At 46.6% G+C, this 23,802-nt stretch overlaps 1 protein-coding gene and 1 pseudogene across 2 annotated transcripts; both read right to left on the bottom strand.

Annotated features, from left to right (window-relative positions):
• Positions 1 to 15,054: 15,054 nt before the first annotated feature.
• On the bottom strand, positions 15,055 to 17,183 carry LOC308155861 (polyadenylate-binding protein 1A-like; annotated as a pseudogene). The gene is made up of 4 exons: positions 16,332 to 17,183; positions 15,661 to 16,213; positions 15,350 to 15,556; positions 15,055 to 15,263 (listed from the first exon to the last, which is right to left on the bottom strand). The product of its transcript is annotated as a polyadenylate-binding protein 1A-like (transcript).
• Positions 17,184 to 20,458: 3,275 nt separating this feature from the next.
• Positions 20,459 to 22,578, bottom strand: LOC308156674 (kelch repeat and BTB domain-containing protein 4-like; the record flags this gene model as incomplete). Its single annotated transcript, XM_080530075.1, has 4 exons — positions 20,459 to 21,340; positions 21,481 to 21,587; positions 21,738 to 21,879; positions 22,120 to 22,578. 4 exons carry the CDS (start codon positions 22,576 to 22,578, stop codon positions 20,459 to 20,461), a joined length of 1,590 nt encoding a protein of 529 aa, XP_080386201.1.
• Between the last annotated feature and the right edge of the window lie 1,224 nt (positions 22,579 to 23,802).

Below are 23,802 nucleotides of genomic sequence, written 5' to 3'. Positions count from 1 at the left end.
AATGTTCCTGTAATGTGATATGTAAACAAAGGAAGAACGTTTTACCTGCAACATTCCAAGGATGTTTCGGGGACATTGTTTAGGTAACAGATTATAGAATGTTATTTTATAAAATGTTCCCACAATGTTACATGATAACAAAGGAAGGACATTTTCAAAGCAACATTCGATAATGTTTTCAGGATGTTATTGATGCCTCAGATCACAAAACGTTTTTTCTAGAATGTTCCTGTAATGTGATATGTAAACAAAGGAAGAACGTTTTACCTGCAACATTCCAAGGATGTTTTGGGGACATTGTTTAGGTAACAGATTATAGAATGTTCTTTTATAAAATGTTCCCACAATGTTACACGATAACAAAGGAAGAACATTCCCAGCTAGCCATTTTTGGTTCTAAAAATGTTCAAAGAATGTTATCTAGAATGTTCTCGTAATGTTTTCAGCGGGAAGTTTTCTTTAAGTTCCCAGAATGTTCTAGGATAACGTTCTCTAAAAACATTTTTTAAATGTGTGATAACTGTGATGTCCGGACTGGACTTGTAAGTAATAATAGTCGATAGAGAACGTGGTCCATCAAACGCAGCTTTATTCTTTTCAGCATGAGTATAGCAGCAAACTACTCAACATAACTTCTCAGCATGAATGCGTATGGCAGCCAACTACCCAGCATACACTTCAACTTCCTCCCTAGTCTAACACGTGATTCCGTCTTAAAGGGCAGGACACAACATTTCCCCCTTTCTGGAAAAGAGTTACTTGTACTAACAACAAGGCAAGCAAAAAAATGAAATGGTAGATTCAGCATGTATAAACAAAACAATATCACATTACCCAATCAATATCACATAAGGAAACTTAAATATTATTAATCTAGGTAATGACAGTCTAATACAATAACAATAGACCAAAGTAGTGCAAACAGTATAAGTGCAACAATCCCCATACAACAGGAATACAATTCAACAACTGTCAGTGACCCATTATTAGGCTATTCAAGAGACATAGTCCTTTAGCCATCCAGACCTCTGGATATTACGTCTAGGCCTGGGTGAATGATCAACCACAGGCTCTACAGTGTCTCCGTCTGTGGTTGCGGCAGTGTCTGGGAAAGCAGTGAGATGAGAGGCATTCCAAGTCTTTCCATCACTCAGAATGTATGTGCTGTCCCCCACCTTCTTGCTTATGGTGAGAGGATCACTGTACCTTCTGTGACCTTTCATCACATGCAGAGGATTCTTAACCCGCACTTTGTCCCCTTTTTGAAAAGCAGGAGGACGTGCACCACGTTTGGCATCAGTGTAGGCCTTCATCTTGCGCTGTCGTTCACTGACTCTGTGGCGAATGTTCATCGTCGCCGGAGTACACTCAGGAGCAGGAGGTAACAGAGTCAGCTTGGTTCGCATGGGCCGACCGTGGAGCAGTTCAAAAGGAGATGAACCAGTAGTGGCATGAGGAGTGGCACGGTAGACCTGGAGAAAGTCTACCACAGCTGGTTTCCAAGGCTGATGTTGCTGAATGGCCAGCTGGATGGTTTGTTTCAGCACCCGATTGAACCTTTCTATGGCCCCATTAGCAGCAGGGTAGTAGAGAGAAGATCGGCTGTGTGAGATTTGTCTGTCTTTCAGGAAGGATGTGAATGATGCAGACGTAAACTGCACACCGTTGTCAGTGACAATGTTCAGCGGGTTCCCATGCCGGCTGAACACAGATGACATAAAGGCAAGCACAGTGTTAGTAGTGATGTCTCGGGTGAAGGCTACCTCAGGCCATTTACTAAAGTAGTCAGTCATTGTAACAGCGTATCTGCAGTCTGGAGCAGCTGTTTCGAATGGGCCGACTATATCCATGGCAACCTTTTGCCATGGCCCATCAGGAAGTGGTACAGGTTGCAGTGGACCTGGACGTGGCTTTGCTGTCTTGTCATTTGACTGGCACAAGTGGCAGGCACGGATAGCACTGAGCACCTGATCATCCATTTTAGGCCACCAGTACAGTTCACGAAGTCTCTGTTTGGTCCGCACCACTCCTTGGTGGGACTCGTGAGCAATGGAGATCAGTGCAGGGCGGAGAGCGTCAGGGACAAGCACTCTGGAGCCTCGAAATATGAAGCTGTCCTTCACAGACAGTTCATGGCGGAGTGGGTAGTATGGTAGCAAGACAGGGTCGAGACCTTTAGAGGAAGGAGGCCAACCACTTGAGATGATGACGCGGAGCATTGTGAGCTCGGGACATGAGGCACAGGCAGAGTCCAGGTCAGCAGCAGAGAGAGACTCACTAGTAGAGGTGAGAAGAGCAACGTACTCCGTGTCGTCGTCAGCCGGAGCAGATGCAGCAGGCAGAGGTAAGCGAGACATGCAGTCGGCAGGTGCGTTGTCAGAGCCTGGACGGTAGGTGACATCGTAGTTGTAGGACATGAGACGGGCAGACCATCTTGCAACACGTAGACCAGCGCGACCGACATAATCATAGTCATCAGTGTCGTGAGCGCTTGGTGGTCCGTCTTCAGAGTGAAACGGCGTCCCTACAAGTAAGTGCGCCACCGCTCCACAGCCCAGACGCAGGCCAGGGCTTCCTTTTCCACAACAGCATATTTGCGCTCAGCAGCAGAGAGAGTTCGAGATGCAAACGCAACAGTTCTCTCAACGTTGTCAGGGCCCACTTGTGACATCACAGCACCCAACCCGTAGTCAGATGCATCTGTAGATATGATAGTGTGCAGTGCAGGATCAAACAATGCTAGGGCTTGGCTCTTTACCAGCAGTTGCTTGACCCTTTCATAACTGGCTTGTGCTTCGTCAGTCCACTGAAATGCACTGTCCGTCTGTCTCAGGCATGCTCGCATAGGTTCCACCACAGTGGCATGGTTGGGCAGGAACTTAGAGTACCAGGAGAGCAAGCCGAGGAAGGAACGCAGTGTAGTAGCGTCAGTGGGTGCTGGAGCCTCAGCGATGGCCTGTATGCGTACAGTGTCTGGAAGCAGACCATCAGCAGAGACAGTGTGACCCAGGAATGGTAGACTGGGCTCACGGAAACGGCATTTGTCGTTATTAAGCTGCAAGCCAGCAGATTTCAGACGTTGCAGGGTAACTTTAAGAGCCTCGTCATGTGTGTGCCTGTCACTGCCATGTATGATGACATCATCAATGTAGTACTCCACACCCGGCAGGTCAGCGAGAATGATGCTCATCATCTTCTGAAAGGCAGCTGGCGCTGATGCCAGTCCATATGGCACACGGCAGAACCGATACAGTCCATCATGGGTGATGAATGCCGTTAGGTCGCGTGACTCCTCAGCAAGAGGCACCTGGTAGTAGGCGTTAGCCAGGTCAATGGATGAGAAGATGGTGGAGCCTTTCAGGCTGGAAAGGAGCTCATCCATATGAGGCAGTGGAAAGGCGTCAATAATGACCGCCTTATTGGGCTCACGCAGGTCGACACACATCCTTATTTTTCCAGTCTTCTTTTGTATGACGACAATGGGGGACACCCAAGCAGAGGCGTCGACAGGTTCGATCACTCCAGCAGCGAGTAAGCGCTTCAGTTCATCAGAAACTGCGTCTCTGACAGACAGCGGTAGCCGGCGCAGCTTTTGGCGTACCGGTGTGACAGAGGAATCGACCTTCACGCGGTGCACAAAGTTTTCTGCACACCCTACAGCAGCGGGAGCAGATGCAGTAGTGCACTGGAGCACAGGAGTAGGCAGAGATGCAGAGTCATTAGGAGGCACCACTTTGTTGTTTGCAATATGCACACTTAACACAGTCATTAGGTCCCTCCCCATCAGTGAGGTCCCCCTCTCCACAATGAAGAAGGTACCTGGAGCAGTGCGGCCATGGAGAGAAACATCAGCAGACATGCACCCCAGCACTGGAATGCTGGTTTTAGAGTAAGACACCAGCCTGGCAGTCGGTTCAGTAAGTGGAATGTTTTTAAAGTACTGTGCGTAGATGCTCTGTGGCAGTATAGAGACAGATGAACCAGTGTCAACCAGCAATTCCACTTTACTGGACTGTGAGTGTTCTGAAATAATCTCCACAGTGCATGTGATCTTATCACTATTACGTGCAGAATGTTCAGTATATAACACTGTAAATTCAGGGAGATCAACCTCACGTACCTCCTTGGTGTGTGTCTGTGTACTGCGACACACCTTGGCAAAGTGACCCACTCTGTTGCATTGTCTGCATGTAACTGATGCAGCTGGGCAGTTAGTTGCATTAGCTAAATGTCCATCTGATCCACAGCGGTAACATGTTTTCCGCTGTGAAGCCTCCCTAGGCTTTGTACGCTTACCCCACTGTTGTGGAGTGTGCTGCACCGCCTGCACAGATGCAGCCCGCGGCTCACAGAAGGCCTTAGCTTGCTCCGTAGCAGCCTCAATCTGTGTAGCAGTTGTCATGGCCCTTTCCAGTGTAAGTTTATTGTCCATCAAAAGTCTTTCACGGATCCGCGGGTTGTGTAGATGTTCAACTAGCTGATCACGGATCGCCTCATCCGCACGATCGCCATAGTCGCACGTAGCTGCAAGTTCACGTAGTGCAATCACATACTGAAGGACCGTTTCATTCTGCATCTGTACTCTCTTACGGAAAGCATGGCGTTCAGCAACAGTGTTTGTCTTGGGCACAAAGTACTCCTCCAACGCAGTCATTGCAGTAGATAGATAGATAGATAGATAGATAGATAGATAGATAAATACTTTATTTATCCCCGTGGGGAAATTCATTTTGCCACGCCACTCCACTAAAAACCACACATAACAACACAACACAACATAAAGGACAGACAACAACACTGGGCCAGCCATGTACAGTATATAAAACTGTACAGTGTCGTAATCTGCACCTGTGTTCGGGAGCGAGTAGAAGAGACGCTGTCCCTCGGTGCCCAGGCAGTGTAGTAAGACGGCTCTACGCCGTGCAGCAGGCCAAGCATTACCGCTAGCATTGATGACCAGCAAATAGTTCTCAAAAATTTTCCGCCATGTCTTGAATGGAATGGTGGGCTCACCAGGCGCAGGCAGGAAAAAACAGGGAAACGGCACGTTTACAGCCATTGTAAAAACTAGTAACTCCGATTACTCGTCGCCAATTGTGATGTCCGGACTGGACTTGTAAGTAATAATAGTCGATAGAGAACGTGGTCCATCAAACGCAGCTTTATTCTTTTCAGCATGAGTATAGCAGCAAACTACTCAACATAACTTCTCAGCATGAATGCGTATGGCAGCCAACTACCCAGCATACACTTCAACTTCCTCCCTAGTCTAACACGTGATTCCGTCTTAAAGGGCAGGACACAACAATAACCTTCTTAAAATGTTAAGTGACAACATTGCTAGAACATTATGCCCTAATGTTCTTGAAAACGTTTTCAGTGGGAAGTTCCCAGCATGTTTTAGGATAATGTTCTCTAAAAACATTTTTTAAATGTTGTGTGATAACCTTCTTAGAATGTTAAGTGACAACATTGCTAGAACATTATGCCCTAATGTTCTTGAAAACGTTTTCAGTGGGAAGTTCCCAGAATGTTTTAGGATAATGTTCTCTAAAAACATTTTTAAAATGTTGTGTGATAACCTTCTTAAAATGTTAAGTGACAACATTGCTAGAACATTATGCCCTAATGTTCTTGAAAATGTTTTCAGTGGGAAGTTCCCAGAATGTTCTAGGATTAACAAACTGTTAATGTCGAGTCCTGGTAGATCTTGCATTACGCCCACTGTCATGCATTTTAAATAAGAGTCAAGTTACCTCAGAGCCAACAACCTCAAACTCTTAGGTTGGCAGGTATTCGTGACGTTAGAATTATAAGGTTCTATCTCCATTTTTGTCAAAATTTAGTTTTTTACATAAATATTTTTTTAAATGTTGAAATGTTTTAGTTAGTAATTCATAAAATACAAAGGTTCTATCTCACAAAACATAATGGAATGTCAAAACTTTGACGCTTAATATCTCTGAACTACCCTAAACGGAGATAGAACCTTATAATTCTAAGCTCACGTATTGTAATCACCCCTCTGAAGTGTGTTATCTTTACTCTACTGTATGAGTGTGGCCAGACAGTATAATATTAGCAGGTAATGAATGGTCTTTATTGTCATTGTGTAAGGGTTGGGGAAGCGACCTTATTGTGGAGCGACCCTTTGGCGCCCTCTGGTGTTTTATGTATGCATTTGTCTGTCCTAATTAACTGATTTGTACCTGGTGTGTGTTGTTTGGCTGTGGCTATTTAGATCCCTCTGTTTCCCCTCTGGTTGTCGGTTGTTCACTTCATGTTGCGTTTGTTATATGTATACGATTCTTCTTAGCCTTATTGTTCCTCGCCGGATTAGGAAATAAGTATAGTTGACGATTGTAAGTACATTGCTCTGCCTTGTTCCTGTTATTATTTAAAACGTTTATCGGAGACTTGTTTTCTCCTCTTTTGTTTATTCGCTTACTGTGCGGTTATTATTTGTTCCGTTTACTCAAAATAAAGAGTACCGTTATTATTTATTATACTCCTGCTTCCGTCCACTCTGTTCTACTCTGCGCCTGGGTCCAAACACATTACCCCATCGTAACAGAACAACCGACCATTATGGACCCAGCAGATGTAGAGCAGATTCGCACGGTGCTGAATACCCAGGGGGCTATGGTAGCCCAGCAGGAGCGGAACCAGCTGGCGATGTTTGCGGAGATCGAAAAGCTGACCATCGCCGTGACTAGCCTGGTGGCCGCTCAGGCCAACCCCACTCCACCAGCGGCAGCAGCAGCAGCAGCTATGCCTCCTCTACCGCCGGTGACCACGCGGGAACCCCGACTACCTCCTCCCGAACGCTATGATGGACGTCCAGAGGGCTGCAGAGAGTTCCTGACTCAGTGTTCACTGATCTTCAGCCTGCAGCCCCTGTCCTTCCCCACCGAGCACTCCCGAGTGGCCTACATCATCACCCTGTTGACGGGCCGTGCCCTGTCCTGGGCCACGGCCGAGTGGGAGAGTCAGTCGCCGGCGTGCTCCGACGCTACAGCATTCACCCGGGAGTTACGCAAAATATTCGACACCTCCCGGGTGATATCGGGGCACGAAGCCGGTCGGCGGCTCACGGCGTGTCGACAGGGGGATCGCTCGGTGGCGGATTATTCCATCGAGTTCCGCACTCTAGCTAGGGAGGCGGGTTGGGAGGAGAAGGCCCTGGCCGTACTCTATACCCAGGGGCTCTCGGAGGCGATGAAAGACCAACTTGCCCTCCGGGACCTCCCAGAGCGGCTAGACGGCGTAGTGGAGCTCTCGGTGCGTGTGGACAATCGGCGCCGAGAGCGATCACGTGAGAGGGGCTCGTCGAGGGGCGCTCCGTTCCAACCTCCTCCTGCTAGGGAGGCGACTCGGCGGTTCCCGGAGGAGACCACGGAGGAGGAGGAGGCCATGCAGCTGGGCGCAACACACCTCTCCAGCACAGAGAGGCGGCGTCGGCTGGACGAGCGGCGCTGCTTCCGTTGCGGTCGCAAGGGTCACCGCTACAGTGCCTGTCCAGGGACCTCGGGAAACGGGGCAGCCCGCTAGTATCGGGAGGGGTATTAGCGGGTAGGGACATATCCTCGGGTTTCAATGACCCACGAACCTTTTTTTCTGTTAAGGTGCGGTGGGGACACTGTACCCAGCGAGTTCGGGCTCTGGTGGACTCAGGGGCAGCGGGGAATTTAATGCACGAAGGCCTGGCCTGGGGGTGGGGGGTTCCTTTGGAAGAATTGAAAGAACCCGTTCCTGTTCGAGCCCTAGACGGCCGGCCATTGGGGTCGGGGATCATTACCCAGCGCACTATGCCTGTACATATCCAGGTGGGAGGGGGTCGTTGGGAACTCATACGATTTTTTATTGTGGCCTCTCCTGATTGCCCCATTGTGTTAGGTCACCCCTGGTTAGCTTCTCTCAACCCCCGCATTGACTGGTCCACAGGTCGACTCTCCCTCGAAGCAGGCTCCGTCACAGTGCGTACTGAGTCTCCGCCCACGACTCTCGCATCCCCGTTGCAGCCCCAGTTCTCGCCTCTCCCCCTTTCCACCCCTCTTCCTAATTCCCCTGGCCCTGCTTCCCCTTCCAGCCCCGACCTGACAGGGGTGCCTCAGATATATTGGGACCTGGGGGAAGTGTTCAGTAAATCTCGGGCCGAGAAATTACCCCCCCATAGACCCTATGACTGTGCCATCAATCTGCTGCCGGGTACTGTGCCGCCGCGGGGACGCCTGTTTTCCCTCTCTCGCCCGGAGAATCTCTCCATGAATAAATACATAGAGGAAGCACTGGCCGCGGGTCATATCCGTCCTTCCACCTCGCCCGCTGGCGCAGGCTTCTTCTTTGTGGCAAAGAAAGACGGGGGACAGCGTCCCTGCATCGATTACCGCGGTCTAAATGACATTTCCATAAAGAATCGCTATCCCCTGCCCCTCATGGATACCGCCTTTGAGTCACTGCAAGGAGCAAGGGTGTTTACCAAACTGGATTTACGCAATGCATACAACCTGGTGAGGATGAGGGAGGGGGACGAGTGGAAGACGGCTTTTAACACGCCTAACGGACATTATGAGTATTTAGTCATGCCCTTTGGTCTCGCTAATGCACCCGCAGTATTTCAAGCACTAGTCAACGACGTACTGCGGGATTTGATTGGTCATTCGGTTTTTGTGTACCTTGACGATATCCTCATTTTTTCCAAAGACATTACTCAACATCAACGTCATGTCCGTCAAGTCCTCCAGCGCCTCCTCCACCACCAGTTATTTGTCAAGGCAGAGAAATGTGTCTTTCACGCCGACACAGTGTCATTCCTGGGGTTCATTATAACACGGGGGGATTTAAGCATGGACCCTGCCAAGGTTAGTGCGGTGTTAGACTGGCCCCGCCCCTCCTCTTTGAAACAGTTACAGCGGTTCCTAGGGTTTGCTAATTTTTATAGACGCTTTATCCGCAATTTTAGTGCCCTAGCTGCCCCTTTAACTGCCCTCACCAGGTCTACCCTCCGTACGTTCGCCTGGTCCTCGGAGGCGGAGGCCGCCTTCGTGGACCTCAAGCAACGGTTCACCTCTGCTCCGGTCCTAGCCCATCCGGACTCGGAAGTACCATTCCTGGTGGAGGTGGACGCCTCAGATCTCGCGGTGGGGGCGGTGCTCTCCCAGAGGTGCAGGAAGGATGGGAAGGTACATCCCTGCGCTTTTTTCTCACGTCGGCTGTCCCCGGCCGAGTGTAATTATGACGTAGGAAACCGGGAGCTGCTGGCCATTAAATTGGCTTTGGAGGAGTGGAGGCAGTGGCTGGAGGGGGCCGCACAGCCGTTTGTGGTGTGGACGGACCACAAGAACCTGGCCTACATCCAGGGGGCTAAGCGCCTCAATTCGCGTCAAGCCAGGTGGGCGCTGTTTTTTACACGCTTCCAATTTTCCATCTCCTTTAGGCCGGGGTCCAAAAACGTCAAGCCGGACGCCCTCTCCCGGCAGTTCGATCCGGCGGACCGGGAGGAAAAACCCCACCCCATTGTTCCGGAGACCCTTATTGTTGCCCCTGTGTCGTGGGGGATCGCTAAAGTGGTGAGAGCGGCGCTCAGGCGGGAGCCGGATCCGGGGGGAGGACCCCCGGGGAGGCTGTATGTTCCCAAGACTGCGCGCTCACGGCTGCTGCAATGGGCGCATGCGTCGCCCCTCACTAGCCACCCCGGGGCTGCCAGGACCCTGGACTTTATTCGCAGGAGGTTCTGGTGGCCCACAGCGGAGAGGGATACGCGCGCCTTTGTGGCAGCCTGTCCTGTGTGTGCGCGCAGCAAGACATCTCGCCAGCCTTCAGCGGGGCTACTCCGACCCCTCCCCATCCCCAAACGCCCCTGGTCCCACATCTCCCTTGACTTTATTTCAGGTCTCCCTCCCTCTGACGGGTTCACTACCATCTTGGTGGTAGTGGACCGTTTCTCCAAGGCGGCCCACTTCATCCCCCTCCTCAAACTCCCCTCGGCCCGAGAGACGGCCGACCTGGTGGTGCAGCACATCTTCCGGGTGCATGGTCTCCCGCAGGACATGGTGTCGGATCGGGGTCCTCAGTTCGCTTCCAGGTTCTGGAAGGCGTTCGCGACCAGCCTCGGCGCCTCCGTCAGCCTGTCCTCCGGTTTCCATCCACAGTCCAATGGGCAGACGGAGCGTGTCAACCAGGACCTGGAAGGCGTGCTGAGGTGCTACGTCTCCGGCAATCCGGCGACGTGGAGTCGGCGACTGGCGTGGGCGGAATACGCCCACAACACCCTCCTCTGCTCATCCACTGGCCTATCCCCCTTTCAGTGCCAATATGGCTATCAACCCCCCCTATTCCCTGAGCAGGAGGAGGAGGCGGAGGTGCCCTCCGTCCAAGCCCACGTCGGTCGCTGTCGCCGGACCTGGAGGCGGGTGAGGGCGGCGCTTCAGCGGGCGTCGGCTCGGTCCCAGCTTCAGGCCAACCGCAGGCGTCGCCCGGCCCCGATCTTTCGCCCGGGGCAGAAGGTGTGGCTCTCGACCCGGGACCTTCCCCTCCGGGTCGAGTCCATGAAGCTAGCGCCCCGGTTCGTGGGTCCGTTCAAAGTGGTGCGGCGGGTGAACCCGGTGGCGTATAGACTACTACTCCCACCTTCCATGCGGGTTCACCCGACCTTTCATGTGTCCCTACTGAAACCCTTCGTCACTTGCCCCATGTCCCCACCACCCCCCCCTGTTCCCCCGCCACGCATCATTGATGGACAGACTGTTTATACAGTACGGAGGATTATGGATTGCCGGCGGAGGGGTAGGGGCTTACAGTTTTTGGTGGATTGGGAGGGGTATGGGCCGGAGGAACGGTCCTGGGTGCCTCAGAGGGACATATTGGACCCAAAACTAATTACAGACTTCCGCCAACTACATCCTGAGGCACCCAGGTGAACGGCAGGTGCCGTTCGTCGGGGGGGGATACTGTAAGGGTTGGGGAAGCGACCTTATTGTGGAGCGACCCTTTGGCGCCCTCTGGTGTTTTATGTATGCATTTGTCTGTCCTAATTAACTGATTTGTACCTGGTGTGTGTTGTTTGGCTGTGGCTATTTAGATCCCTCTGTTTCCCCTCTGGTTGTCGGTTGTTCACTTCATGTTGCGTTTGTTATATGTATACGATTCTTCTTAGCCTTATTGTTCCTCGCCGGATTAGGAAATAAGTATAGTTGACGATTGTAAGTACATTGCTCTGCCTTGTTCCTGTTATTATTTAAAACGTTTATCGGAGACTTGTTTTCTCCTCTTTTGTTTATTCGCTTACTGTGCGGTTATTATTTGTTCCGTTTACTCAAAATAAAGAGTACCGTTATTATTTATTATACTCCTGCTTCCGTCCACTCTGTTCTACTCTGCGCCTGGGTCCAAACACATTACCCCATCGTAACACATTGTAACATGTACAACGAAATTTAAATGCAACCCCTAGGTGCTAACAATCAAACACAGTCCTAAGATACTGTAATAAAAAACAAGAATGACATAAATAGGGGGGATATAAATATAAATAGGGGGATAAGTGATCGGTAGGAATCTGAGAATGTATCTATTATGTAAACTTAACAACACCTCTGTTTACTCCAAAGGACTCTGATCATGGGTCTGATGACCTCAGCTCCGGGGTCTTCTCCTCCTACAACAGCCAGACGGATGGACAGAGCTTCAACCTGGAATGGATGGCCTCCACCAATCAGCCGCCATCCCTTTGCTTTGAGGGTAAGTGAGCTCTCTGGATAGATAGAGGTCGTCTGTTTACACTCTAGGATCAGTTTGCCCTCTCCCAAATCCTGCTAACCATTAGGAGAAAATCCCCAAACTAGATCAGTGCAGCCTCATAGGCAACTTCATTCTATTCCTGAGGTATAACATGTTTTTCTACCGGCTGGTCATCCCTGGTCTTGCATAGCCATACCTCCAAATCATGTTGTTCTCACGACTCTTTTGGAGGTCTGGAGGATTTTTTATTTTTTTATTTTAGCTGTTCTGGCTTGGGTTGAACTGGACAGAGCTGGAGAATCTGTTCGCAATTACATTGGATGCTACATTGCAAGAACACTCCCCCCATATGCCCGTAGAATGGTTGCTTGTTGCTATGTGCGTCATCTGCACATAACAACAAGCAACCATTTGAGCTGGAACGTTTGCAGGAAAAGTGCTATACAAATAAAAGTTATTATTATTATCTGACCAGGTGTACTATTTTGCAGAGTTGTTGCCTATGCTAGCTTGCACCATTGACGAAAATTTAAGGAAACCTGAAGGAAAAACAGAATTCAGTTTTTTTCAGCTCCTCCCAAGCAAAGTATTTGACTGGTTTACGTGTCATGTATGTAGCTACTTAATCCAAAGGATTTAAGGTCAAGTATGATTGGTCAAAAAATCACTGTCCTGTGAATGCTTATTCTAGGTGTTGACATATGGATCGAGAACATTGGCGGGGAATGTCTGAGAATCCGTGATCGCCGCCAGGTGAAAGAGGGCCACGTTGCCATAGGGATCAGTGAGCAGGTAAGACTGCGGTTGCATGAAAGCATTTTGTTCACAAACTGCATTGCAGTTCAACAAATAATAATATGAATACCTATCTTTACTTTCACTGTCAGTTAAATCCAGGTTATTATAGATGACAGGGTCTGTTCTGCTTTTTCCATCTTTGATGACTGAACAAGCAGGCATTCTAAAGGGTTAAATGGGTCTGGAAGGTTTCACTGTGCCTCTGTTTGACTATCTACTGACTATCTCCCTAATAGAGTGGTTCCAACACTGTGTTATGGCAACTAAGACCCAATAAAGACTTTCGATGTTTCTTGTCACCCTAAAGTACAAACCGAAGCAGCAATATTTAAAAATGCATTACATCATTTTGGCATCATCAAATATTGGTTCTTGAGGGTTCATGATCTAATGTTTTGCAATTTCTTATCTCATTAGACCACACAGTCCTCAGTTTAAGGCCAACCAACTTTAGCAAAATAATATTTTGCTCATGGGTGAGGAGAGGTGTGTCCTTTCCATCATGTCATTTCTTGACAATATTTCTCTTTATTTAGGGGACTCTTTTTGCTTTACACTGAAAGGATAGTTCAGGTTTTTAGATGTGAGACTTGCTGAGGTGCATCAATCATATTTGCGTTCTTGAGCGTCCGTTGGCTAGGCTCAGGGCTAGCATTTAGTCATGCTGGTGGAAGTGGTAGGGAACAGAAACCCTCACTCTCAGTATGACTACTTAAAATGAATATCTGTTATCAATATATTAATGTATAACTTAAATAAAACAAAATCATATTTTGGTCATACAATTTAAAGAAGGATTCACTTGACAATTGTAATGCCATTAGTAAATATGTCAAATAAAATACACTGAGTGGGCTTAAAAAAACCTGATTATCTGCATGTTGTTACATTATGTTTCACGTTTCACATTAAGATTTCTGCCAAGGCCTTCAGTCTGGAGACTCTGGACAGGAAGCTGGTGTCCTTCCAACAGGAAATAGAGGAGTCAGGCTCGTGGCTTCGCTGCATCCCTGCCCCCGACGGATGCCCACTATGGAGTTGGAGGATCACAGAGGGAAAGCTGGAGATTCGGGAATGAGACTAATAGCATATAGTACATGTATGCATTCATCCATTTTGTTGGTTCAGACATATCAATTGTTTCCCTGATGTGACCACAGTACTACTCTGACTTTAAAATGATGAACTGTCAGAATTGGTTTCTCTATATTTTACTACTCGATCTTTTCAGTTTGTAAAGCGTCTTTGAGTGTCTAGAAAAGCGCTATATAAGTCTAATGTATTATTATTATTATTGTTATTATTATTATTATTATTATTATATATTTGGATTAGTACAAGGTATGATATAATAGTTCAGTGATAGGCTACTTGGCTGGTCATCCATGTGTAAGAAATTATTTAAATGAAATAAAACACATTAATGAGTGCAATATTTAGATTTGATTTAAATATTGATTTTTGTCACTTAGAAAATATTAAGTTGAAAACATATGTTTAAGACTTAAATCATGTATTATGTATTATTAACCTTGGCTCAGATTGAGCTTTTGGCTCAGATTTATAAATTAAATCTGGGTAAAATGTGTTATCCATATACAGTGGTTGGTTCAGACATATCAATTGTATGATGTATACATCTGTAAAAAAAAAAAAATACAAAGGCATTTGTAAATCTTTAAACATTAAATAAATATAAAAAATCTTGTAAACTCAGCTTAAGCAGAGAATGTGACTCGCTGATCTTTATGACATGTACAGTTGATAAGTAGAAGCTGGCCTTTGTGATACATTCCCCATTGGCTTCACAAAAAATAAGAAACTTAGGCATTGTAAGTAAGGCATTGATATACAATTCCACTGCAAATCCGGATCTGCTACTTCTTGGAGAGTGGGTGGTGATGTATGTAGGTGTAGATTAGAGCCTCTCAGAAACATAAAGAACCTAATACTCCTCCATGCACCAGTGCCACAGCTATCATCACTCCATATTATGTTCTGTAGAGAAATGTTATGGTTTGGCCCAGATCTATAAGCACAGAGATGTTTTGGCCTCTGAAGACAGTTTGAGAATTGATCACAGCCAGCGGTATTTCATTCAAATGACTTTCCAAGATATACAATGCAAAATGCATAACTATCAAGTCTTTGTACAGTACAACACTGTTGATATTCTGATCACTGACACAGTAAAAGGCATTCAGGCATAGCAAAATAGACATTTTGTTCATTTGGTAATGAACTAATTTATTAATAATATTTTGAAAATGTAAAGTTGTTCAATGTTAGAAAAGGTTTTTCAATGTCGTAGGAGGAGTAGGTTTTAATGTCTGGATCTCCATCCCTCGTCACGAGTCTATCTACCCTTCTTTTCTGTCTATCTACTCTTCTTTTCTCTGTCTATCTACTCTTCTTTTCTCTGTCTATCTACTCTTCTTTTCTCTGTCTATCTACCCTTCTTTTCTGTCTATCTACTCTTCTTTTCTCTGTCTATCCCTCGTCTTAATCGCTTTGAACTCAAGCTGAGAGGGGGTCAGAGTTCTGTGCAGCCTCCTTAGCCCAGTGTGCCTGCAGTGCAGCGACCGCTTCATCCACCTTGGAGCTCAGGGAGTCTGGAGCCTCCAGCATGTGGAGAAGTTCAGAGTTGTCCATCTCCAGCACCATCCCTGTGAGCTTGGCAGCTAGACTGGGGTGTGTTTTCTGGATAAGTTGGAAGAGATGCTCACCTGGAGGGATGGAGAATCAAACAATCAGTAACAGTTATTATACAGGATAGCTAACGGGGATCTAAAGATCTAACAAGTAGACTCACCCAGCAGCTGTTTCTGCTCCTCAGGAGGAGTGGCAGCCAGCATGGAGGCAGTCAGCACAGCAGGCTGCTGCTGCATGGGGACCTGTGTCTGGGGAGCCATGTGCTGCTGTGGGTAGTCACCAGCTGCATGCTTGTTCTGGGGCACAGTGCGCATCCTGGCTGTAGCTGCATTTGCACTGGCAGGACGCTGTCTCAAAGCCTGAGTGGCTGTGTGCGTAAGAATCAAAAGTATATTCATTGTAAATGTTCTGATATTGGTCTAAGTCACACATCTACTGTATGTGCAGGGTTGCTTCAATAAATATACTGACCGATTTGCTGAGAGGTAATCATACAGGGATCCTGGGACGGTGTGGGGTTCATAGAACTGAAAGTCTGAGGCATGATGTAGGGCATGTTCTGGAAGTATTGAGGTTGCACACTCTGGGTGGCCCAGCCAGGAGCAAGTCTCAGCTGAGCCAGCTGGTTGGGGAGGTAGTAGGCAGCACAGGTCTGGGCCTGTGGAATGGGAGCCATGACGTATCCAGATGGTGGAGCAGGCTGGTAGGGGTTGTTGACAAGGTTGGGCATGGCGCAGACACTGTACTGGTTTGTGATAAACGCCTGGTGCTGTGCTTGGCGATCCTCCCTGCGCTGAGCCAGGGTCACATACAGCGGCTTGGTGGCCACAATGCGGCCGTTCATCTCAGTCACAGCCTTGGTGGCGTCCTCAGGGGAGGAGAAGCACACAAAGCCAAAGCCCTTGCTGCGTTGACCTTCCATCATCACCTTTGCACTGGTGATCGTTCCAAAGAAGGAGAACGCTTTGTGCAGACGCTCATCATCCAAGCCATCATCCAGGTTCTTCACGTACAGATTGACACCCTGGTAGAGAGAAACTCTGTTTAGTGAAATGTTTTTCATACCTCAAATACATCAACAATAATTATGTATAAGTAATATCAACTTCTGTGTTAGTAACAGAGAACTGGAAGCCACAAACCTGGTATCTGGTCATACGCTCATGCTTCATGTGTTCAAACTGGCGCTTCAGCAGAGTCTGGCGCTCTCCTCTCTTCTGGGCACGGCCCACATAGACCTTTCTCCCGTTGATCTTCATACCATTCATGTCGTCAACGGCCTTCTGGGCATCCTCATGACTTTTGAAGCTAACAAAGCCGAAACCCCGGGACTGACCATTGTCATCAGTCATGACCCGGACACTCAGGGTTGGTCCACATATTTCAAACTTTTCCTTCAGTTTTTGGTCATCCATATCCTTTCCAAAGTTTTTGATGTACACATTGGTGAACTCTCTGGCCCTGGCTCCATGTTCAGCCTCTCATTCTTTTCTAGATTTGAAGTGTCCAATAAACACTAATTTTTCATTGAACAGCATGCCATTCAGCCTTTTAATGGCTCTCTCAGCAGCCTCCTGGCACTCAAACTGCACATAGCCATGGCCTTTAGATTGGCCATTCTCATCACAAACAACCTTACAGGAAAGGACCTTTCCAAAGGTAGAAAACGTGTCGTAGAGGACCTGGCTGTCAATAGATTCCTCCAAGTTCTTGATGAAAACATTTCCTACCCCACTCTTCCTCAGTGAAGGGTCAGGCTGAAACCACATGATGCGCATAGGTCTTCTTTTGAGGTCATCGAAGTTCATGGTGTCCAGGGCAAGCTCTGCGTCAGCGTGCTGTTGAAAGTTGACATAGGCATACCCAAGGGATCGTTGGGTGATCTTGTCCCTGCACACTATGATGGAGATAATTGCACCAGCAGAGCTGAATTTCTCATGCAACATTGTCTCAGTGGTATCCTGGTGGAGATCTCCAACATACAAGGAGGCCATATCCATATTTCGTTGAAGAGAAGTTGAGAAGAAATCTAATATTTTAGCTTTGGATATTCTTGATAGTAATAACGTGTGTGGTCTATGCAGAGGATTGCAGGTAAATGAAATTAATGTCATTTAGAACTGGTTCCAGAACCCCAGTTGTGTGGTCCTTGTTTGTTACATCATCACATTGTCAACTGTGACATGTATCCATTAAACTCCTTGATGTTCTATTTAAGTTTCTAAATGACAATGTATACAACCATTCTAACTAGTCATGTAGCCAGCAGTGTAAATTATGTTGTATAGATTAGATTCAACTTTATTGTCATAGCAGAGTACAAGTACTATACAACAAAAGGCAGTTTAGCATCCAACCAAAAGTGCAAATAGTGATATAAGAACATGATATAAATAAATCAATAATGATAGTGATAGTGATAGGTAACTATATAATATACAGTATGTGCAGAGACGGTATTGTAAACATCATTTTAGTTTAGAGGTATATACAGTTATGAGCTACTATGTGATCACATTAATCAGGGATGTGCAGCCAGCATAGTATTGTCATTGTCATTGTCATAGCCATGCGTGTGCAGCACAAAGTGAAGCAAAAAGCTACACAAAATGAAGATTCTAGGGAAGGGATTCACCAGAGACTCTAATACAGACTACTCTCTGTGTGTGTGTGTCCCTCCCTCCTCAGGTGCTCTGGGCCTGGTGGTGTTGGGGCCCTTAATGTACGCCCGCGGACCACAGCTGCAGCACTGGAGGGACATGGTCAACACTCCCCAGGAGCTGGTCAAACAGTGGCACGGGCTGGGCAGGGCCACATAACACACACACACACTCACACACACACACACATACACACACACACAGATGCATTATGTACACACAAACACATAGAACATGCAGACCATACTCCGTCACATTTACACAATGCTATATGATATTGAAAAATGTTCAATAAATGCATGTGGAATATCTCCCGAATTATTTATTCAATCAACACAGGTTACACAAACACTCACACACACACACAAACAGGAGTTACACAAACGCACACGGTAACAGGATATTGTGTTCTTTTATTGTTAATCGTTTATCACATTGTTTGCTGTGACAAATTTAGCCCTTATTAAAGTTGTTTTAATTTTTTTCTGTACATGTCATATGACAGTATGCCAGGTGTGATAAAAGTCTATCTCCCTCTGTAACTGGTTAAATAAACACACACACATACGCACACACACACGCACACATCCTTGATGTTCTATTAACATTTCTATATAAGAATGTATAGAACTATTCTAGTCATTGTTACCTCAAGGACTGTAGCCAGCAGTGTAAATTATGTTGTACAGAGTTTGGGTTTTTCACCTATGTAGTGGTTCAGGAAACCTTCAGTAGGAGATTTATTTGGTGCACTCTGAACCACATACACTATGGAGTGAATAGATATTCGTAGGAAAAAAGTATTTTCCACGTATATATAGTACTCAAAAGCACTGTTTTCATCAAAGACCCTAAAGAAGCAATGTTAGTGTTTTGATCTATAAGCAGAATGTTGTTTTGGTCTCTAAAGAACAAGCGGTTTTCAACCAAAATAATTTTCCAAAATGCACAGCTATACACCGTTGATTGACATCCAACCTACCCTTTTACAGACATAGCAGCGTCAATAATGTCAACATTTTCTAATGGATGATATTTTTAAATATCTTTTTTATTTTGCAATATTATTTTATTAGATACTCATAATCAAAAGCATATTCATGATAAATGTTTTGTTGATGGTCTCGGCATTGAAGGTCGGAGGCCTAGGATCCAATGAACGCCTGGTTTTGGCCATGTTCTGGAAGTGCTCAGGTCTCACCCAGGGGGTGAGGTAGAAGGCAGCACAGGTCTGGTTCCACAGGTGACTGTGGAATGCAGAATGTTGGACCAGGCTGGTAGGGGTTGATGACTGGGTTGGGCACGGTGTGGAAGCTGGCCATCCTCTGCATGTACTGGTTCGTGATAAGTTCCTCGCGCTGTGCTTGGCAATTCTCCTTGTGTAGGGCCAGGGCCACATGCACAGGCTTGGTGGCAATGATGCGGCCGTTCACCTCAGTCACAGCTAATGAAACAATGTAAAAGGTAACCAGACCATACATATACACTGGTGTACTGTATCTATATGGGATAGACTCTGTATTTATGACTATATTACTTTTTATTAAACTTTTTTTTTTAAAAGCTGTCTTAAAAGAAATTGAGAAGCAGTTCAAGTGAGAAAGCAAGGCAAAGAAGCATACACCAAAGTGGACATGTTTTTCTCTTTACTAAAAGAGATTAAGAAGGGGCGCTTAGGTGGCGTAGCGGGTTAAGCGTCGACCATGTAACCGCAGGGTCCCCGGTTTGATTCTGGCCGGGGACATATCCTGCATGTCATCCCTCCTCTCTCTCTCACCCATTCTTCCTGTCAAAACGTCACTTTATCTGTCAATAAAAATGAAAAAATATGAGTGGGACTGCCCCACTCATTAATGTGCACTGTCCTGACTAAATAAAGATCTATCTATCTATCTCAGAAACGCATTCACCTGTGCCCTTGATGTCCTGCCAACAAGCTTTTTTAAAAACATATTTAGCTGCATGGCAGGCGAAGTAATACAAATAATTAACACCTCCCTTTCATCAGGAATCTTCCCTGAAGCCCTGAAAACTGCAGTTATTAAGCCACTACTAAAAAAGAACGGCCTAGACCCATTTGTACTAAACAACTACAGACCCATATCAAACCTTCCCTGTACAGGAAAAATTATTGAAATGGTTGCCCACGAACAACGTAGCAATTATTTGACCCTAAATGATCTCTTTGATGACTTTCAATCAGGCTTTCGCCCCCTACATAGCACTGAAACGGCCCTTATTAAGGTCCTTAATGACATTCGCGTAAACACAGACTCCGGAAAAATCTCCGTTTTGATAGTAGTAGATCTTAGTGCTGCCTTTGACACTATAATTGATACATTTAATGTACCGGTACATGAACAGCAAGAAAATACAATTTTAGGAATTAGTCATGGAAAGTTATAAAGTTACAACAAATCCCCACTGGTCCTGTGTATGAACACAAACAGGATTTTACATTAATCTTTAGACACAATAAGCTACAACACCTTTATGCTATGTGCTAATCACAATATTGTTTTTCTTATGTAGATGACTGTCAAGACAATGATAACTAAAATTATATCTGTTTGGGAAAATATGGAAATCAGCAACAATGAGTGAAATGTTCAGGCCAATATGAACTGCCAGTTTGTGAGGGGAATTTTTATCCCCCTGATGACAGTGACGACAGAGGTGGCAGGGTTGAACTTTAGCGTGTTAGCATCGCCCTTTTTGCACTCGTCCCTGAAGACGTATATGCAGCCATTGCAGCTGGCCACCTTCCAGAGAGAGGGCACACAGCTCCACACCTCAGGGAAGCGCAGGCGCGTGAAGCTTTCCAGCAGAGGGTTGTAGCACACTAGGTTGTCCCCCTCAGCCACTACAAAGATCAGGTCCATGTGGGCCGTAGCGTGCATGCAGCCAGCAAACGGCAGCATGTAGGGCTTAATCTGGCACTTCTGAGTGGCTGTGTCAAAGCACTGGATGAGGCGGGAGGGTTTGATGAAGAAGTCCATGTCATGTTCCTCCCCTCCCAGCAGGTAGATTGTCCCTCCCAGGTTAACCCCTGCCGCCCCAGACACAGCCGTGTCCAGTTGGCTGGTCACTGTCCACATGTTGTCCTTGACAGTGTAGTATGTGACAGCGTTGGACAGTGTGTCCGGCAGGGTTGTTTTATAACAGTGTTTGCCCCCTAAGGAGTAGATGGTATCCTGGTTGGACACTGACACCATGGTGTGATGAAGGGGTGTGAGGAAGGGGACTCTGGGCAGCGGGGCACAGCGCTCCCAGTCCATGGTATGCATGTTGCACTTCCACATGCGACGGTGGTGATGGCCACCAACCACGTACAGGTCCCCTCCATGCTTACAGGCTGCAGTGATCTGATGACACAAGCTGTTCTGGCCACTCACACTGATGGCATCATCCTCATCGCAGTGGAGTGACACAGCCAGTGAGTGTGTCTCTTCCTTCCCTATCAGGTAGATGTGGACATTTTCACCAATTTCCTATTGGCCCAGGGGAGAGGATTTAGAGACAAAAGAAAATAATCACTAAATGGAAATACTACTGAACATCTCTTTAATCTATGGTACCACAAAGGAAGAAGGCCAGCTGTGTGTTTACTAAAAAAACATATAGAATTTACCTTTAGGCTCTCCTGAAGAACACTAGCGAATTCCTCTCTCTCCACCCTGTTGTGATTTATCCAGGACTGAATGGACACGGTTGGGTTCTGAGAGGTCGGGACGCCATCTGCAACAAGCAAAGTAAATACTTCTGAACACATCACAGCATGACTCTGCTGGATCACAAGTATTAAGACAAGCAGTCGACATATAGAACACACTGTTGGTATGCATGCAGCTGAGGTGGGAGGAGAAGCCTATTGGATGAATCACAAACCTTTTAAAATGTCCAAGAGCAGGCAGAGGGGCAGGTTGAGGAATTCTTCAGTCTGATGCAGCTGAACCAGATGGATTTTAGCACAATGCTTAGCAACAGTGTAAAGCTCCTGGTCACTGTGTCTGTCTGCCAGCCACATCACCTGGAGAGGGAGGAAAGAGTGATTAACTGAATAACTGAACACCACAAGCTGTGCTGATGAATGTATACCACAACAAGATGGCAGACAGGTGATAGGGTAACACACTTTGACAGATTTCACATCTAGGTTAATTATGTTAATTACATGAAAAGGCATAGAGCATAATGGTAAACTCATTCATTCAAATGCAATGATTTGTTGTATGACACGATGTGTAAACTATCGCTACCAGCCAATCACCTGCAGGCAATTCTTGACCTCCACTGTGCGTGAGAGGAAGCGTGAGCATTCCTCAAACAGGGCAGTTAAGTGGTACATGTCTGACATTTCATACGTGTCCTGGAGGTCTTCCACCCTCAGTTTGATGGTTCCATGATAAATGTAGTCGACTAGCAACTGGAAGACTGATGCACTGACATCCTTGAGTACAATGCAGCGGTTGTGTGCCTCCTTCAGATTGGAGGTGAACATAGAGCGGAAGACGCTGCTCTGGGCTGAGAGCACCAGGCGATGCAGGTTGAACTCCTTGCCATCCACTGTGATGTTGACATCAGCAAACAGTCTGTCCTCTAGGCAAAGGTCCATGATGCTCTTCACCACCCGGCTGGAGTGGGAGCGATCGGTAAAGGTATATCCCATGAAGTAGTTCTCATCTCCCACTGAGCCCCCCACACTGAGCCCATCCTCACTGGACTCCATCTCATCTGTAGGTTAGCGATCTGAGGATAATGCATGAACACAACAGACAGAGATTAGATGTTATTGAAACATTGAGGGTTTACGGAAGAAAAAAAGGCAAGCAGCAGAACTTTCCAGAATGTAGGATCATTCAGAATGATGCAAGCAGCTAACGTGTTAAGGTCTTTGCACACACCAATGCGTGCGTTTTCGCATGCATATTTTTAAATCCGTCATCCGAAAAAAACGCATTGGTGTGCAAGGGCCTTTAGTAAGATAAACATGTCTCTAGCTAGCTAATAATAGAGTTGTTTTGAAATGTATACGTGGTCACAGTGGGTGGCCATCGCCAGAATGATGACAGCTAGCCTATCACTGTAACAGGCCAAACAGTTGCAGGCAGAAAACAAAAGCACATTATGAAATTCATGAAGTCATTGTGTTGAAGTTAGCTAGCAATGTAATAATGAGCTCTCTGTCTCTGCTCTGAGCCCTACAGGCTACGGTAACAGGACGCTAGACGGAGAGCATCCTCGTCTGTTCAGCTCTGGGCAGAGAAGTATTCACTTTGCCCTGTATCGAAATAAACACGACCCCGTCAAGACAGTGTAATAAAATCCTTCTTTCACCGACTACACCGGGTGGTTCTCCCCTTCGACGGGCATCAAACAAAGTATGAATTCATGGCTTATTAGTTTATATTATATATATATATTATTAGTTTGCTCCTTTTACTCTATAAATATATACATATATATATACTCTTTTTACTTTTACTCACTTTATTCACACTAAACGCGAGGTCCAACCGTCGAGTTGCGGGGAAGCTCACCTTCTGTTGTTGAATTTAACGGCAGCTTGCATCCTTATATGGAGTTAATCTTGAGCCAAATTAAATCAAAACATTTATGCTTGCATCCTGCTGTGCGCGTGACCAGGAGACAACTGAAAGGTTGCCGGAGAGACTGCGTTCTGCATCGTGATTGGTCCAAACGACACGTCTGCTGTCACATCTTCGATAATCCTCTTTAGACACACTGACAATTGAATTGCCTGCACCCGAGTGACACCTAGTGGTTGCATACATACACTTTCTCTACCTGGCTGAGAATGGGTTTTTCAAGATCCCTAAATAGATCCCTAAATATAAAGAGGATACACTCTTACAGGGTCGGAGTGGGACTCATTTTCAGCTCTGGAGTTTCATGCCTCAGACCGGCCCACTTTAGTTCACAACCGATTACA

Source organism: Nansenia antarctica, assembly GCF_963989245.1.
Source record: "Nansenia antarctica genome assembly, chromosome: 4".
Taxonomy (NCBI): Eukaryota; Metazoa; Chordata; class Actinopteri; order Argentiniformes; family Microstomatidae; genus Nansenia; species Nansenia antarctica.
The sequence above is the reverse complement of the archived record's forward strand: the minus strand, read 5'-3'. Positions and strand labels throughout refer to the sequence as shown.